This window comes from Auxenochlorella protothecoides, assembly GCF_000733215.1.
Source record: "Auxenochlorella protothecoides strain 0710 unplaced genomic scaffold scaffold36, whole genome shotgun sequence".
Lineage (NCBI taxonomy): Eukaryota > Viridiplantae > Chlorophyta > Trebouxiophyceae > Chlorellales > Chlorellaceae > Auxenochlorella > Auxenochlorella protothecoides.
Genome location: NW_011934143.1, coordinates 433,489 through 450,302, shown reverse-complemented (window position 1 = coordinate 450,302; position 16,814 = coordinate 433,489). Strand labels below are relative to the sequence as shown.

The window sequence follows — 16,814 nt, the reverse complement described above, 5'->3', positions numbered from 1 at the left end:
CACAGCCTGGGTGGCCTGCCGGCTCTGTTCCCCCTGCTGGCGCAGCAGCGGCAAGGCACGGCCAGCTCAGCGGGCGAGCGAGTGCGCGCCACGCTGGACCTCCTGGGTGCCATGCTGCGAGGCAGCTCGCTGCACCGCGCCGACTGCCGGGGCAGGCGCTCGCGGTTGCGGCGCTCCTCCGCGCCGCGTCGGGGGCGAGCCTGACCCCCGACGCCGCGCGTGCCGCCTTCCGCCTGGCCGCGGCCGCCGGGCCGGCGGGGGCGGCCGCCACGCTGCGCGCGCTGTGCTGTGACCTGGCGCTGTGGACCGCGGCACCCCTGGAGACGCACCTCTGCCTCGCCGACTGCCTCGTGGCCCTGGCCGAGGTGGGGCGCAGGGATGTTTGTTCCTGGGCGAGGTCGTGCCAGGGGACGCAGCTGTGCTCGCAGAAGAACCAGCCGATCGGATGCATGCGCTGACCCGCTCTGGCGGGCTGTGCCTCGGACCTGCCATTGGGGCAGCGGTAGTATCCTGATATACCTTCACCCGCTCCGCCCTCGCCTTCCAGGAGGACCCTGAGGCAGCCTACGCGACGCTCAGCGTGCCGGAGCTGGTCGCTGCAATGCTCAGGCACAGGGTCGCCGGCGGGGCAGGGTCCGGGAACTCAGCACCGGGCTGGAGCACTGGAGAGGCCAGGGCCGCACGGCGCGCCTACCTGCGCGCAGCGGCCGCCCTGCTGGAAAGCAGGCACGCCAGGCCGGAGGCTCAGCACGAGGCCTCCGCAGCAGACGGCCTCGTGGTGAGTTGCCGGGAATCGGTCACGCGGCCCCAGCATGAACAAGAGAGTGGCAGCGGGGCGGCACGCCTCTGCAGGGCATCTGGGCCAAATTGCACCCGCTGCCATTGCCGCAGGCTCTGGGCAGTGCTACCTGCAATGTTGCTGCACGATGGGGTTTGCGGTGCAACAAAGCCCAACCTTTAGCTGTCTGTGGGAAGAGGGTCTACAACCAGAATCGATCGGGTTTTCCACCACCTCTCTTCCTTCCTTTCTTCTTCCCCTCCAGACGCTGGTCGCCATGCTGACAGGGTCGGGGGCGGCGACGGAGCTCGTGCTGGACGTGGGTCACACCCTGCTGAGCATGCTGCGCGGCAGGTCGCTGGCGCGGCAGGCCCTGATCTGCGGGCTGGAGGGGCTGGGGTGCCCGGCCATCCTCCTCCCGCTGGTGAGGCCGGGGGGCCCAGGCAGTGGCACTGGAGGGAGGGCATTGGTCAGCCTGTCCCCATGCTCCCCGCCACAATCAACACCAAGCGACCACCAACCCGCAGGTGGGGCACCCGGACGAGGGCGTGACCCTGCTGGGGCTGCGCCTCATCACGGCGTGCTCGGCGCGGCCCCTGGCCGACGGCGTGCTTACCGGCCTGCAGGCCCTGCTCCTGCCCCGCCTCTTCCGGGATCAAACGCGGGACGCGCTGCTGGAGATGATGTGTGGCGGCGCGGCCTGGGACTGGGTGCGGCGGTCGCAGATGGGGTGGCTTACGTTCGAGGTTGTTGGGATCTGTTCTGGGTGTGATTGGTGTTTTACTCTGAGGGGCCAAGCCCATGCTTCGACTTGGCAAGATGGTCCACCCTGAATGACCTTGTACCAGGCTCTGGGCAGCCATCAACCCTCCACCGACGCGTGCAGACATCCACGAGCTCCGTGCCGCTGGCGATCAACCCGGGAGTGGCGCCGCTGCTGGTCCAGCTGGCGCTGCGGGCGGCCCAAGCACAGCGCGACGCCACGCTGCGCGCGCTGTGCGCCCTGGCCGAGGCCCATGCCCCCAACCGCGACGGTCTGCTGGCCAGGCCGGGGCTGACCTCCCTCCTCCTCGACGCCGCCCTGATCGCTGGGGGGGGGTGGGGAGTGGGGCGTGAGGCTGGAGAGGCGATTCGGAGTGGAGAGGGAAGGAGGGACCTGAATTCCGCACGGCCGGGCGGCGATCCATTGGATGACCCCGCCTGGAGCACGCTGTGCGCGCTGCTGTGCCACGCCGTTCGGGCCGTGCACGGCGGCGTGCGCGACCACCTGGCGCCCATCCTGGCGCACGCCGCCATGCGGGGGCTGGGCACCGTCGACCCCGAGGAGGGCCGGGCAGCGGGCGTGCTGGTGGACGCCCTGCTGCGAGCCGTCCTGGGCCGGCTGGAACAGGCGCAGGGCCCAGGTGCGAGGCGAGGATGTTTCGAGGAGGGTGTCGAGGGTCTTGGAGTGGGCGTGGGACCGCCAGGTGCCTGCAAGATTCATGAGCCATCGATGGGGTGGGAGACCAGCAGCCCTCCACGTGCCCATTCAGCCTCCCCGCACTCCCTTGCTGCCAATGCTGAACCAGCAACATCAATCCCCACGCCATCACCATGCCAGGCGAGATCCCCCTCCCCTCTCGGGCGTCCCCGTCCGAGGACGATGACAGCTGGACGCTGGTCACCTCCTGGCTGGCGGAGCCGTACCTGACCAACGCCTGCGAGCTGTGCGCCCTCCTGCACGCCCACCTCGCCCACTCCCTGCCCTTGCTGTGCGGGGCGCAGTCCCCGACCGCGGGTGCCGACTCTTGTGATGAGTGGCGGTCCGGCGCAGCCGACGCGGCGCGCTGGCTGGCCGATCCTGGGGCCTCGCCGCCGGGCACGCTGCCCGCCCCGGCCTGGCGGCTGCTGGGCGTGGCGCCGGGGCCACTGCCGCACGACACGCTGGAGCTGGAGGAGGCGGGCTGGCGCCTGCTGCACCGCCTGGCCGGCAGCGAGGCGGCACGCGCCGCGCTGCGCACGCTGGGCTTGCCCGCGCCACAGGCCCTGCCGGCCCTGCTGCGCCTGCTGGCGGTGCGTGGCCTGCGCCGGCCGTACGCGCCACGCGCGACGCAGCGCGCTGCGGCGCACGCGCGCGCGCTGGCGGGGGCCGTGGCGGCCTGCCAGGACGGCGCGGCGGCCGCGCGAGAGCTGCACCTCCTCCTCGCCTGCTGCATGAAGCTGGACCGCGCCTGGGCCGGCGAGAGCGAGGCAGTGGACGCCGAGCTGTGGAGCGCCACCGCTGCCGCCCTGCACATTGTCGTCGGGGCGGTCACCCGGGCGCTCATCGTGATCGACGCGTTCCGCAGCAGTCAGGAAGACAGCAAGGGGAATGGCAGCGGCGAGGCGAGCCAGGCAGCCACGCCGAGCGAGCGGCGGAGCGCTGCCGTTCGATCTCCCACCCCAGAGGCCGTGCTGGACGTCGGGGAGGTGGTCGCTGCCGCGCGCACCGCCGTGGGTGTGCTGCTGCAGATCCCAGAGGCGCTGGCCGCCGCCGAGGCCGGCAGGACGGCCCTACTGGCCGGGCGGACAGCCGCGCTGGAGGCCGACGCGGCGGCAGCGGCAGACGGCGCGGCCGACGCCACGGAGCAGGTGGCACACGAAGCTGCACGGCAGCTGGGCCTGCAGGGAAGGGCCGCCGCGGACGCCGCGGCGCTCGCCGCCGGCACCTGGAAGGCCCTGCAGCTGGAGCTGGAGGCCGAGGGCGCCATCTGGCGCCCGGCCCAGAGCGTTGCGCTCTGGCGGCTGGACACGGGCTGGGAGGACGGCGGCCGCCGGCGCCGGCGCCTGGTGCGCCTGGTGCGCCGCCCGATCTACTGCGACGAGGCGGGGCGGGGCGAGGAGGAGGTGTTGGAGGATCGCTCCGGCCGGTCTGGAGTGGGGAATGACGGCGAGGAGGAGGGAGCGAACTGCCCGATCACGACCCTTGCGCCGGCAGAGCCCACACCCACCCTGGGCCGCCTGGTGGCTGGCACGGTCATGGAGGTGTTGGCGGGCGAGCAGGGGGCACTTGCTGAGGTGGAGGAGGAGACGGGTGCAGGAGCGCGTGGCGAGGAGCACGGGCCCGATCGAAGTTGCAATGTGGATGCGCAGTCGTCCATGTCTTTGCGCAAGACGGCGGTGGGCGGGCAGGGCCCCTCGCAGCCATGGGGCCAGGACGGCACCGAGGATCAGCAGCAGGCCGCAAGCCCGGCCCGCCCGGGCTCGGGCATGCCTGCGCTGGTCAGGACGGCGCTCACCGCGCTGCCGGCGGCCTGGCAGAGCACGCTGACTGGCGGCTGCCAACTCACCGACCTGAGCTGCGAGCTGGTCTGGCCGGGGGGCGCCCTGCCCGGCTGCCTGGATCTTCGGTCTGCGGCTGGAAGTCTGCGCTTCTGGCCGAGCGACACTGGCGATCTTTGTGCGGGGGGTGAGGGCACAGATACTGGTACCCAGGAGCTTGCCGAGGAGGCAGAGGAGACCGGCGCCGCAGGATGGCGCTGGCGGCTGGAGGAGGTCGCCGCCATCCACCACACGCGCCACCTCCTGCAACCAGTTGCCTTGGAGGTCTTCTTCCGGGGCGGCAGCGGGCGGGGTCCCGTGCTGCTCAGCTTCCCCTCGCATCGAGCAAAGCGTGCCGCCTGCGATGCGCTGGCACGGGCGTGCCCCCAGGCCCAGGTCCTAGACGACCGGCGTAAGAAGGAAAGGGCCGCTGAGCTGCAGGGAGCCTGGTGCAGGTGCGATGTTGATGTGGGGTGTCAAGGTGGAAGGAGAGGATGGGAGGGGATGGTGGTAATTGTTGGAATGCGGCATGTTCCAGTGCCCCTGCTGGGGACCGGTGGCGGTCAGCATTGCGCCCTTGGTATCTTGAGGGAGGATGCTCACCCTTTGAGAAGGACTGCGTGAGGGGAGAGCACCAATGTTGCACATCTCAATCTTTCAGCAACGCCAATGAAGAACATGGGACCCTCTGGTCATCCATGAAGCCAAGCTCCCTGGTCCCCTCGCTTGCTCCAGGTGGGAGATGAGCACCTTTGACTACCTCATGGCCCTCAACACCCTGGCTGGGCGCACCTACAATGACCTCAACCAGTACCCGGTGAGGGTGGGTGTCAAGAATCACTGTTGGCACGATCACTTTGCATGTGTGACTGGGCGAGCGGTCCACGCCCCAGGCTCATGCCAGAGCTCAAGCACCCCGCTGCAGGTCTTCCCCTGGGTTCTGGCAGACTACTCTTCCCCCACTCTAGACCTCTCAGACCCGACTGTATACCGTGACCTGACCAAGCCCATAGGTGGCCGGCTAAACTTGAGCATTCTGGTTGCAGGGTGGACCCTTCATTTGTGGTGCAAGCACCTCCTTCCTGCTTTTATTCGCTGCCGCAACCATCTCCCAGGCTGTCCACTGGGATGTTATCAGCCATGATGTAGTGATTTGACGATCCTCCATCCATCTCTCGCTGCTCAGGTGCTTTGAACCCACATCGCCTCGCCTCCCTTCGGGAGAGGTCTGCATCGCTGATCCATGATCCCGATGTGCCCCCATTTCTGTACGGATCCCACTACTCCTCCGCTGGATCGGTGGGCTGGGAACACCTGTTGTCGGGATCATGTGACGTGGAGTTGTGCCTGACACACCATAAGGGAAATGCCTCGTGGGAGTTCCAGAGAGTTCTTGTGGGGCCACAGGGTCACTCAGACGGCACATGCAGATTCCCTGGTCCAGGGGCACCCTGGCAACCCAAGCCTCTCTCCATCATAATCCCAGGTCCTGTTCTATCTCCTGCGACTGGAGCCCTTTACGCGCCATGCACGTGCGCTGCAAGGCGGTCGCCTGGACCATGCGGACCGCCTCTTCCACTCTTTGGAGGCAACATGGCAGAACTGCTTGAACAGCACTTCAGGTGAGGTGTGGGGTTCATCTTGCGACAAGCAACAGGGATGTAGATGGAGAGATGCCCTGCTTGCTTGATTGTCTGTGTGGTAGCCCGTTAGCCAGCAGTTCAAAACCTCAGCATATGTTGAAGGGTACTGCTGGGTGCAACGGCATGTGCATCATGGAATGGGCAACCCCAGAATGTATCTGCATGCAGCCTCACTGCATGCATAATGTCCTCTCCGCCAACCATTCACAACCCTCCACACACTGTCTGCAGACGTGAAGGAGCTGACTCCAGAGTTCTACTATCTACCAGACTTTCTAGAGAACGGCAATGCGTACCACTTGGGCACACGCCAGGTGGGATGGGTGAAGTATTTGATGGGCTGGAGGAGGAGAGATCCGAGTGCTCGATGCGCTGTGTTGATCTTGGGCTGTATCCAAGTGGCTGCTGTCCAGTCTGAAGCAATTCCCTGTCTCCAACCTGTTTACTGCTTGCGCCCTTTCCTACAGGATGGCGTGCGGCTGGGGGACGTTCAGCTGCCCGCATGGGCTGGGACCTCGCCCCACACCTTCATCCACGCCATGCGGGAGGCGCTGGAGGGGCCCCACGCCTCAGCCTCCATGCACCACTGGATAGACTTGGTGTTTGGATGCAAGCAGCGAGGTGCGTGGGTGGATGTGTAGAACATGTGAGGGTGTCTGTGTGTGCATGGCAGTAGATGTGCCAGCTTTGCGGCTTGCTGTGTTTTGAGGGATGATGAGTGCAGGGATGCATGCCGGTGCAGAGCACGCATCCATACCCAGCTCCTGACCCCTCGGTCAAATCCAAATCCATAAACATACCCCCTCGACCCCAAAATATCAGGCCCTGCCGCTGTGGCGGCTGACAATACCTTCTATTACCTCACCTACGAGGATATGGTGGACCTGGATCGAATCGCCGACCCGGTGCAGCGCGCCGCGGTGGCCGCTCAGATCCGGCACTTTGGCCAGACGCCCAGCCAGCTGTTTCCCCGGCGGCCGCACCCCTCCCGCCGCCCGCCCCCCGCCCCCTCCCGCTGGCCGCTGCTCCATGCGCCAGAGTGCCTGCGCGTCGTCGCGGCCCTGCCGGGGGCAAGGCCGAGCACAGCCGCGCCCGTGACCGCGCTGGCGCTGGGTCCTGACGGCACGCTGCACGCAGTGCACGCGGCGTCGCGCCTGGTCGCATACCGCTGGCTCGCGCACCGCACGGAGGCCGGGCCCTTCACCTTTGGACAGACCGCCGCCGAGCCGGCCGGCGCCGGCCAGGGCCTGCTGGAACCGTGCGGGGCAGGGCTCACCCTGCTTGACCCCGGCCCAGGTCCTGGCATCACCCCAACCCAGGCCCCGCCCGTCGCCTTCCTGCCGGGCACGCGGCACGTGGCGCTGGGCGGCGCCGATGCCACGCTGCGCTGCGCCTGGGTGGAAAGCGGCGCGCCCAGCGCCGCGGCGTCCTACCACCAGGACGCCCTCACCTGCCTGGCCGCCGACGAGGGAGTGGTGGTGACCGGCTCTCGCGACGCCACGCTCCTGGTCTGGGAGATGGGCGCGCGCGGGGTGGAAAGGGCGCCACGCCGCCCGCGCGCCACGCTGCATGGCCACCCCTCGCCCGTGGTGGCCGTGGCGGTCAGCACCCCGCTAGACCTGGTGCTCAGCGCCTCGGCCGGCGGGACCCTGTTGCTGCACGGCCTGCGGGATGCCAGGTGCGTGAGTGAGGAAGGGGAGCCTGTGTGGATCCCTGGAGAGAAAAGGAGATGGGATCGGCCTGCACCCTCAGGGCCATGGGTTGCGTGGATTCGAGAGTCCTGTGGAGGACACTCTCTCTGGTTGATGACTGTAGTGCAGATCATCATGTCTATCTGCTCCGCGCTTGGTCATCTGCACCCTTTGTTCTGGAATGCAACGACGGCTCCATCGATTGCAAGCACAGCAAAATTTGCATGTACCTCTACCATCCCAAATCTCCATTCCCCACCTTCTGCCCCCAAACATACAAACACAAAGGTTGCTCCGCTCCATCCCCTGCCCCGCCACCCCGGCCCTGCTGGCGGTGGCCCCAGGCCCCGGGGTGCTGCTGACGCACTCCCACGCCGACCTGGCCATCCACGGGTACGGCCTGAGCGGGCAGCGGCTGGCGAGCGTTGAGGTGTACGAGCGGCTGGCGGACATGCAGGCCAGCCCCGACGGGCGTCTGCTCCTGACTGTGGGCAGCGGCGGCGGCCTCGCCATCCGCGACCTGGCCACGCTGCGTGTGCACCTCAAAATCGCACTGCACGCTGGACCCCTCACGACCCTGGTTCTGACCCCGGAGCAGTGCGTGCTGGTGGGCACGAGGTCCGGCGGGCTGATCCTGCTGGCGCCGGACCTGCGTCGCACCGTGTCCCCCCGCCCCCTGCGCTTTGGGGACTGGCCTTGACGGGTCCTGTTCCTGGGACTGGAAGCTGGCACAGCACGGGCCCTCGGCTGGTCCAGTGCTTGGCTTGCATACTGGAAGGGACTGGAGAACAGATACAACTTCCGAGAGGAAGGCTGCAACAGCTGGTCAGGGTCGCGGGAAGGGAAGGGAATCGCAAGAAAGTATGACTCACAAGGTACGATGCCTCACGCAGTTCGAGGGTGCACTTCCTCCAGCGGGCGGTAGGGCAGCGTCACGTGGAGCCCCTGCGCCGTGACCCTGGCGGTGCCCTGTTCCGGGCGAACGAAGAAGGGGAGGCCCACCTCCAGGGCCGGGCAGGCAGGGAGGGCGATGCTCACCCGCTGCCCCGTCACTGTCACGCGCACGGCGTGCACAGCACGCTGCGCCGTCGCCACCAGGGCGGGCGTCAGCGCCACCTCGACGCTGACGGCCTCCACGGGGCAGCCATGGTACCGCAGTTTTGCCTGCAGCGTGGTGCTGGGATCCGCGCTTTCCTCGCATGCCTCGCTTCGTTCCCGCGCCGCGGGCCGTGGGGTGGGCGTGGTGCGGAGGGCTAGGCCCTTGTCCCGGCCGGCCAGCACCTCCCTCACCAGGCCTGGACGCTCTGCGCCCTGACCTGGCATCAGCACCGGCTGCTCCTGGGGAAGTTTAGTGAGCGCCTCTGCGGCCGGCACAGCATGTGGAACGGGGCCCTGGCCTTTGTACCGCATGCGCGGCAGCTTGTACAGCGGGTTGAGGCGCAGCGCGCACTTGTGCGCCACCTCGCTCAGGACCAGCTGGATGGCGTAGAGCTTCAGGGGCCGGACCTCAGCGGCGTGGCGCAGGATGTCAGCGTGAAGCACGCAGTCCAGGACTGCGAAGGGCGGTGGAGGTGGGTGACATCGTGACGTTCGCGATTGATGAGTTACGCAGGGAGGGCAAGGCAGGGCAGGCACAGGCGGGCAGCCACCCTCCGGCGCAGTCAAACAAGACTGCAAGCTTCAGCTGAGCTGACTCAGTCCACTGCAAGCAAGGGATGCGGAGGCTCGACCCGGTTTTGTCCCTCCAAAATGAACAAACCTGATAACTACCCCGCCCTCACCTCCGCAGGCTGCACCCGTGTGGTCCGAGTCTCGCCGGAGGTCGCTGAGCCACATAGGAAAGGCCAGGAGCGACATCAAAGCGTCCCCGCTGCTGGGGGCTGACCCTTCCGGTCCAGCCTCCAGGTATCCCTTCACCGCAGGGGGCAGCGGCTCACCAGGAGACCAGCCATCTGGAAGGGGGACTGCCGCGTCCGCGCACACATTCAGGAAGACCTTATTGCCCGACTCATCTGACGTCTTGATCACAAACCTGAGGGGAGTGTGGGGTATGCAGGCTGGTAGGCTTGCCCTGATGCGGGTGTGGGGGCAATGTAGCTGGAGCAACTGCTGTGCGCATGGGTCTGGAGAAGTCTTGCGATGACCCACAGACTCGTACCCGGGAGTTGGGATCACTGTTCGCATCGCTCCTCCCTCCAGTCCAGGCACGAGACCCTACTTGCAACATTGGGGTAGTATTGAATGATGCTGGGCCAATGGATCCTGCCCGATGGATGCAAAAGGCATGGCGTTGACCAGGACCAGGTCGGGGTGCAGCAATGATCCCGCTGTTCACATGCGGAATGAAATGGTACCTGCATCGCAAGTTGAGCTACTTGCTCATTCGTGCTGTTCAGAATTGACTGCAGCTGAGATGCGGAAGGGTGAGACTGGGCAGAGGAGTGCATCGCACGGCGAATAGTTCCGAGGGCGTGAGACCTTCTTACTTTCTAGGTGCTCAATGGAGTATCGCAGCGTATATATGACAGCATCGGTAGGAGGGTTCAATTGTATTGATAGTACGGGGGCTGGTCTTGTGTTGTAGGTTTCGGTGCCGATCGGCATGAGATCTCGCGCCCCGAGTTGTTGGTCTAATAAACACTTGCAAGTTCTCTACAACATTTTATGCAAATAATGGACAATTCTCAAGTGCTTGTGCACACTGCAAGCTGGCATTGCATGAAGGCAGCTCGCACTATCGGCCGAAATGAGTCAGGGAAGGTCACACAAGGGTTCCAATTTGTGGCCACTTGGCAAGTCAAACCGAACCTGAGGGAGAAGGAGGGATACACTGTGACAACCATGACAATGATGATGTGCACACTCCCTTAAGCCTGCACTGATTGGCCTGAATCTTCAGCGCACGATCCCAGTGCACCCTCACCCCTCTGCCACCTGGGACTGCGAGGGCCCCTCCCAGAGATCCTTGGCCATCTCCTCTGCCCTGGCTTTGGCATCCTGGAGCTCCGGATGCTAGATACAATAGGAAGGTGGAGGGAGCATAGATGACACAGTCTGGAGGCCTCAACTCAAAATACAGGCCTTGAGCCTTCACCAGACCAACTGGGAAGCGTACAGAGCCCGATTTCGACGCTCATCTCATGCCACCAGGCATGCATTCATGGCCCTTCACCCCATAATTCACTGACAACTCTGTTGCCCACCAGCAGTTGGCTGTCCATCCAGGCGCTGGGGTAGAGGGTGATGTGGCAGCAGACCTGTGCCATTATCCTCGACTCCAGCGCCCTCCTCACATTGGGGTGGTAGTCCAGGAGCAGCCGCAGATCCTTCCAGCGGACCTGCGGCACATAAGCGGGGTGGGCCGGGTGCTGAGTCAGTTTGACAGACGCCCTAAAAATACAACGTCTGAGCGTGCGCCCATCGAAAACAGTCCTCAGAGCCCCTCCCCTCCCCCCTATTCGTGTTAATCGAGCCTTGCCTGCCAGCAGATGCAGGAGCTGAGGGTGCGCAGGGTGCAGGGCGAGCTCTTGAACGTCTCCACCAGGTCCTGCAGTACGACGGTGCTGCCAAGGAGCGCAGGGCCCTGCAGGGAGCCGGCCTCCACGTAGTGGTGCAGCGACACCACCTCACCTGGGAGGGGTGGCAGGGTGATGGGAAGCGAATGTGAGGAAAGCAGGAAACGAATTGACGTGCACAGCAAAGAGGTGCAGCACCGCCGCCGTTTCCCGTATCCCAACTTCAATCCTGCTGCAGTGCCCGCTGCATCACCCAGGGGACGGTGTCCTGACAAAGGGAAGAGCACCATCACACACCATCACACCTTCCAGCATGACCCAGCATTTCTCGGCCTTGTCTCCCTCCGACAGGATGTCCTCCCCAGGTCCAAAGCGAACCGGCTCGAATTTGGAGCAGAGGGTCCACTTCATGTTCGTGCTCATGTCCTCGAAAAAGGGAATGCGCCTGGGGTGGGGAGTGGAGGACCGGGGCCGTGAGCTGCCGGGAGGGTGTGACTCATCCTCAAACCTCCAAGAATCTGAGGAAATGGGACTCGTATCAGTCCTAGTACAGCATGCCGGGGTCTGGAGGAACCAGGATCCACCAACCCTTTCCAACTCACGCCATGGCTGCTTGGAGGGCATTCCAGGCAACCTCGTTCCTCAGAATGTGGGGCAACTCTCTGAAGAGGTGGGTGTCCTCGGAGGACTCCACATGGTGCAGCCACACCTGTTGGCAAGGGCTGGATTGAATAGGTGAGGGCACCACCATGGCATGGAGGGCAGCTCAGCAGCTTTTTCCTAGTATCCATCTGCAAGGTGACTTGGGTGACCCCATGTTCCATGAGTGCCACCAGTCCCACAGAGTATTCTTAGAATCCCATCATTTGTCACGCTGTACCAGCACTCTTCCACACACTGCTGTGCACACATCGCTGTCCCTCTCCAACCCCTTTGGCACCGCACACCTCGGCATAGAAAGACTTAATTCTGCGCTGGAGGTGGGAGGGAAGCCGCGTCCCCTTCATCCATCGGTCCACGGTGGTCAACTTCTTGCGGAACACATATGCGCGCCTGGCATCTTTGTTTGAGTTGGACAGGAGCTCACTGCAGGGAATGGGTGAGGGAGAGACCGGGCGGATCTGAAAGGTGTCAGGCCTTGTGCTGGAGCATGAATGGTATCTTGCTGGTTCACAGCGTTTGCACAAGCAAGCACAGCCAATGTCTCACAGCCGCCAAGCTTGACTACAGACCATCAGAGACTGCCAGCCACCCTCGACCACCACAGATCAGCATTCTTCAGACTCATGCACAGAATTGAGACCAAGATCCATCAGTTACTCCAGCCAACTTGCCTGATGGTAGACAGCAAGATACCAAAGAACATGATGCCAATGACTTCCACGATAATCACGACGATGGTCTCAACAAGTGTGGCAGGTGTCTGCCCGGGGAGGGGATGAGGAACAGAGACTCATTAGAGATCAGGCCGTCCGTTGCCCAAGACATCGAAAGCATGCTAGGATCACCAGCATGCAGAGGCTCTCACCACGTCGCCAAAACCGACGGTAGCAATCTGCAGGAGGTGTGGGCAGAGGAGGTGGGTCATCCATGTCTTGGGAAGCACATTGGAGCTCAGATATCGGCTGGGAGCTTGTACCACCTCCGATTCATCCAGCACGGCAGCTCCTTGACCAGAGGAGCATGCTGGCTTGGCAAACAACACAAGCCGAGTCCTGCGTTCACAAAAGTAAGACTTCAACACATCAGCTCCACTCACTGTGGTCAAGGCCCAGTATGTACCGACAAAGTAGCGCCAGACTTGGTCCACGTCGTGCTGCACTTCATCGGCGGTCAGGGCTGTCATCCCATCCTCAGAGTAGGACCGTACGAAGGGTGGGTAGTAGTTGGCCCAGGTGTTGTCAAAGCCCTGCGCGCCTGCCGTAAAGTTCCTGCGCAGGGGAACATGGATGAACTTTGTACTCCAAGAAGGGAAGGGAGCTGAAACTCTGTGTACGGCCTGGGAAAAGAAGCCGCCGACCTCGCCTCCTCACCACATGCAGCCCAGGAAGTTGACCAGGACCGCGATCACATAAACGATGTAGAAGAGGTAATGGAAGGTCGCGCTGGAGGCCCACTTCATCCACGAGGATTGGTTGAGGGGGGCGTATACCGCGTTGACCAGCAGCTTCCGGATCAGCTTCACGACCCGCAGGAAGCGGACAAGCCTGCGGAGGTTTGAGTGAAAGGATGACCTCTGGGCTTGCTTGGAGATCTGGTGACAAGCAGGACAAATCCTCGCTCCTCCGCCTGAGGGCTACTGGCAAACCCAGCCCACTTTCATCCACGCACCGCAGCGCCTCCATGATGAACAGTGCCACGGTGGGGTTGAACTCGTCGACGACGTGGCTGAGGAGGAGCATAAGCAGCTGCACCAGCCATGCCGTCACCGACAGGATGTCAAAGATGAATGTGTCCTGGGCAGGCGTGAGTGCAGGGGGAGAGACGGTGGGCGGCACATGTGCAGGGGCGTTCGGCGGACTGAGACCATTGCCACCGGCAAGCCTTTCAGTACCGTCCGAGCAACAGTCCAGAAATTAGGAGATACATGAATCTGTGGCGCACTATACACCTCCTTCCGCTTCGTTGCACGAAACTCAAATTCCAAACAGACGAGGCCTTGGCGCACTCACCCAGCCGACAACCCACTCTAGTAGCTCCCGTCCCTTCCCAACACCTACGTGCTGCATGTAGAACTTGGCGATGAGCTTGCCGTTCAGCACCAGGACCTTGCGCAGATTGTAGGTGGCGATGAAGCCGACGTGGAAGGACACGATCAGGTCGGCCAGGAAAAAGGCGCCCACGGTGTAGTCCAGCGCAGATGTCCAGTTCAGGACCAGGAAGGACGTCAGCATGCCGATGCTGATAGGAACCTGCAACCGGGAAAGTGTGGGGAAGGGGTTAAAAGAGAGGGGCCAAACGTGGATCGCGCATTGAGGCGACAAGGGTTGCAGCTTGGGCTGGGAGAGAGCCTGCACCATATGACTCTGGGCATGACCCATGACCCGTCCGCGCCAAGTCTCGCCCGAACCCCGCTCCGATCATTCCCCGGTCCCTTTCCCAGTAAACCCCTTGCCCACCGCAACACCCCCATGGAGACCCACCACAAAGGCAGAGTAGGTGAGGTCCAGCGCCAGGATCAGGCTGCTCCAGTACTTGTAAAAGGTGCTGTCCGGGCGGAAGGTGGGCATGCCCAGCACCGACTTGGACCTGGGCCGCTCGCCAGAGCTGCGACGTGGCCGGTTCAGCACGACCGGCTGCTTCACGCCCGTGGGCGGCGTGGCGCTGGCGTAGTGCCGGGGGGACAGCCCCGCCCCCGCCGCGTTGTGCACCGTGTAGAGGTCAGGGTTCTGGATCAGGGCGTCAAAGTCCACCTGGTCAAAGCTGTGGGTGCGGGTGACGAACCGGCGCAGGGGGGCGTCGTCTGTTGTGGGAGAAAGGTGGGCGGGGGCAGCGTGGAGACAAGGGAATGGGGATGCAAGGCGGCGTCGATATGCAACTTGGCATGCCACCCCTTGTTTTTTTCAGGCTCACAGGCACCATCCTCCCTCCAAAGCAACGTTAAAGGCGGCCAGTCCCCCTCCTACGACTAGGAAAACACCTTCCATAGCGGCAAAGCTATTCTCGTCATCAGACAGGCCGCTCCCATCCGTGGTGATGGAGCGTGAGGTGCGGAGGACGCCGGCCCGAGACCACTCGGGGGAACTGGGCTGGGAGGCGTCCTCGGGGTCGGAGGTCGATCCCAAGGACGCAACGGATCCAGTCCGGATGGATCTCTCGGAGCTAGAGGTTCCCAGGGGAAAGCGCGCACCAAACTTGAAAAACCTGCGGAACCCTAGTTGGGGTTAGCCATGCACAGGAGATACGGCACATGCAGGTATGGGGCAGTGCCATGCATCCCACATACTTTGGCATTTCAGAGAAGGTTTCTGAACCAGGAAGGCGTGATGTAGGCCTCGTGGAGCTTGGACGCACAGTACGGAGGGCGAATCACGTGGCTGTCGCCCGGGCTCCCTCTACCATGCGCCGGGCCAACTGATGAAATAGAAGCCCAGAAACTCACAGAAAATTTCAATAATCAAATGGAGCGCTTCGTGTCCGAGCTCTCGATCGCTCTAGCGGCGGCAATCGGGTGGTTGGTACCGGTTCAATGCCCCCCTTGCGGAGATCTCATCCTTCTTCCTCAGATCATCCAAGGTCTAGATGTGTCCCTGCCGTATGCATGAGGGAGAAGATGGCCTATTCACACTCTCGCAGCGAAATTAAAAAGAGCACCGTTCTACGACGCCGCAGCGCCTTGCCTCTTCAGCTCCTGCCAGAGGTCGGAGGGCACGCCGACGTTCGCCAGCAGCTGACTTAGCGCGCTGCCCTCAGAGGTGTCGACAAAGTCGAAGGGGACGCCGTAGGCTGCCAGGTGCGGACGCAGCTGCAGGCCTCCCTGCACCACCCTGAGCTCCAGCGGAGCCTGACCGGGCGTAGGCTGGCCAGGTGGAGGCTGGCCGGGAGGGATAGCGCCAGTGGTGCTCGCATGACTGCTGGGCGAGCGTGGCAAACCAGAGTCCTCTCTTCGACCCTGGGCCGCCCTGAGCTGCTGCAGGTATGTCGCATCGACGCAGGGGGGCAGCAGAGCCTCCGGGGCGTCTCGCGTCGGAGGCCCTGCGGTCGCCTGCCTGGGCGCCGGCCCTCCCGAGGCCACGCCGCCATCTGGCCCCGCCATGGCCGCAGTGCCATCCGCCTTCAGAGGCCCCGCGCCATCCTCAGCCTCACAATGGCGCCGCCCACCCCACCCCAGCTCCTCCCAGTCGTACAGGAGCGCAGAAGTGGTGCCCCCCGGCGGGTTGAAGTCCAGCAGCTTGAGCGTGCTCCTCCCCGAGCTCACATACACGTCAAAGGCGTAGTCGTGCAGCGGGAAGCTGGCGCGCAGGTGGTCGTCGAAGAAGGCGGCGACAAGGTGTAGCAGGTCGGCGCGCGTGCCGGGGTCCTGCATCCAGCCAAACTCCTGGGTCAGGTCGCGCTGGCTCACGCCCGCCAGCCGCCCGCCGACCACAAACGCCCGGAACTCGCGCCCAGGGTCCAGCGCCCGCCACCGCCGGAGCACGATGGCATGCGGGCAATCTGCCGGCGCGGCGGCAACGTCGTGAGCCACACGGTCCGAGGCTCGGAGGAGGAGCAGGACCTCGTCTGGGGAGGTGCAGGCCAGGGTGTTGCCGGGTGACAGCCAGACTGCGTCCTTGGGGCAGCTCCAGGTGAACTTGGGGTGCACGCGGCCCCCCAGCTCGGCGATGGCGGAGGCCAGGGAGGCGTGGAGGGTGGGGAGGGAGGCGGGAGGAGGGGTGCCGGAGTGGGAGCCGTCGCCCTCCTCGCTGTCAGACTCCCACCCCTGCTGGTCTGGGTCGGCCAGGTCCCGGGGTGCCCTGGTCCCGAACTACGCTCAAGGCAATGCGGCAGCAGGGTAAATGTATGATTCAGATTATTCTGCTTGCAAAATCCAACGGTGGGCTCCCAGCCACAGCGGAATGAGCCAGGAGCGGCAAGGCCCCATTCCCTCGTTCTCCTGCGCACCCACCACCATTGCCGATGCACGCACCGCTCGATTATCGCCCGAGGCAGACACCCCATCGCTGACGAGCCAGTTGCAAAGGTCTTTGTCCACAGAAATCAGTCGTGTCTCAAAGGTATGCCTCCTGTACACAGGCAGCCAGCGCTGCACCGCGCACTCCTCCAGTGCCTCCCGGGCGGGCGAGGCCGGGAAGGTCATGCCGGCAGGAGAAGCACCACCGGCATACACAGATGTCCACCTTACACACTAGAATTGCGTTTGGAATTGTTCGACCGGCCTTGCGTTACAGCTAGGGGCCATGCATGGATC

General features: G+C 64.1%; 3 protein-coding genes across 3 annotated transcripts; 1 reads left to right on the top strand and 2 right to left on the bottom strand.

Annotated features, from left to right (window-relative positions):
* Positions 1–601: 601 nt before the first annotated feature.
* F751_3429 (BEACH domain-containing protein lvsC) lies at positions 602–8,091 on the top strand (the record flags this gene model as incomplete). Its single annotated transcript, XM_011397806.1, has 15 exons — positions 602–778; positions 1,044–1,202; positions 1,306–1,508; positions 1,676–2,181; positions 2,379–2,671; positions 2,924–3,388; positions 3,473–4,512; positions 4,793–4,874; positions 4,983–5,070; positions 5,244–5,356; positions 5,544–5,679; positions 5,932–6,014; positions 6,168–6,321; positions 6,523–7,378; positions 7,680–8,091. The coding sequence occupies 15 exons, from the start codon at positions 602–604 to the stop codon at positions 8,089–8,091; spliced, it is 4,767 nt and encodes a 1,588-aa protein (XP_011396108.1).
* A 185-nt stretch (positions 8,092–8,276) lies between these two features.
* On the bottom strand, positions 8,277–14,860 carry F751_3428 (Cyclic nucleotide-gated ion channel 1; the record flags this gene model as incomplete). Its single annotated transcript, XM_011397805.1, has 17 exons — positions 8,277–8,944; positions 9,173–9,423; positions 10,315–10,403; positions 10,595–10,729; positions 10,933–11,021; positions 11,212–11,351; positions 11,509–11,615; positions 11,854–11,988; positions 12,237–12,329; positions 12,435–12,461; positions 12,666–12,837; positions 12,940–13,113; positions 13,238–13,362; positions 13,627–13,818; positions 14,050–14,369; positions 14,547–14,770; positions 14,853–14,860. 17 exons carry the CDS (start codon positions 14,858–14,860, stop codon positions 8,277–8,279), a joined length of 2,949 nt encoding a protein of 982 aa, XP_011396107.1.
* A 364-nt stretch (positions 14,861–15,224) lies between these two features.
* On the bottom strand, positions 15,225–16,703 carry F751_3427 (Cell division cycle protein 123-like protein; the record flags this gene model as incomplete). The annotated part of the gene is made up of 2 exons (XM_011397804.1): positions 15,225–16,370; positions 16,533–16,703. 2 exons carry the CDS (start codon positions 16,701–16,703, stop codon positions 15,225–15,227), a joined length of 1,317 nt encoding a protein of 438 aa, XP_011396106.1.
* Positions 16,704–16,814: the final 111 nt, after the last annotated feature.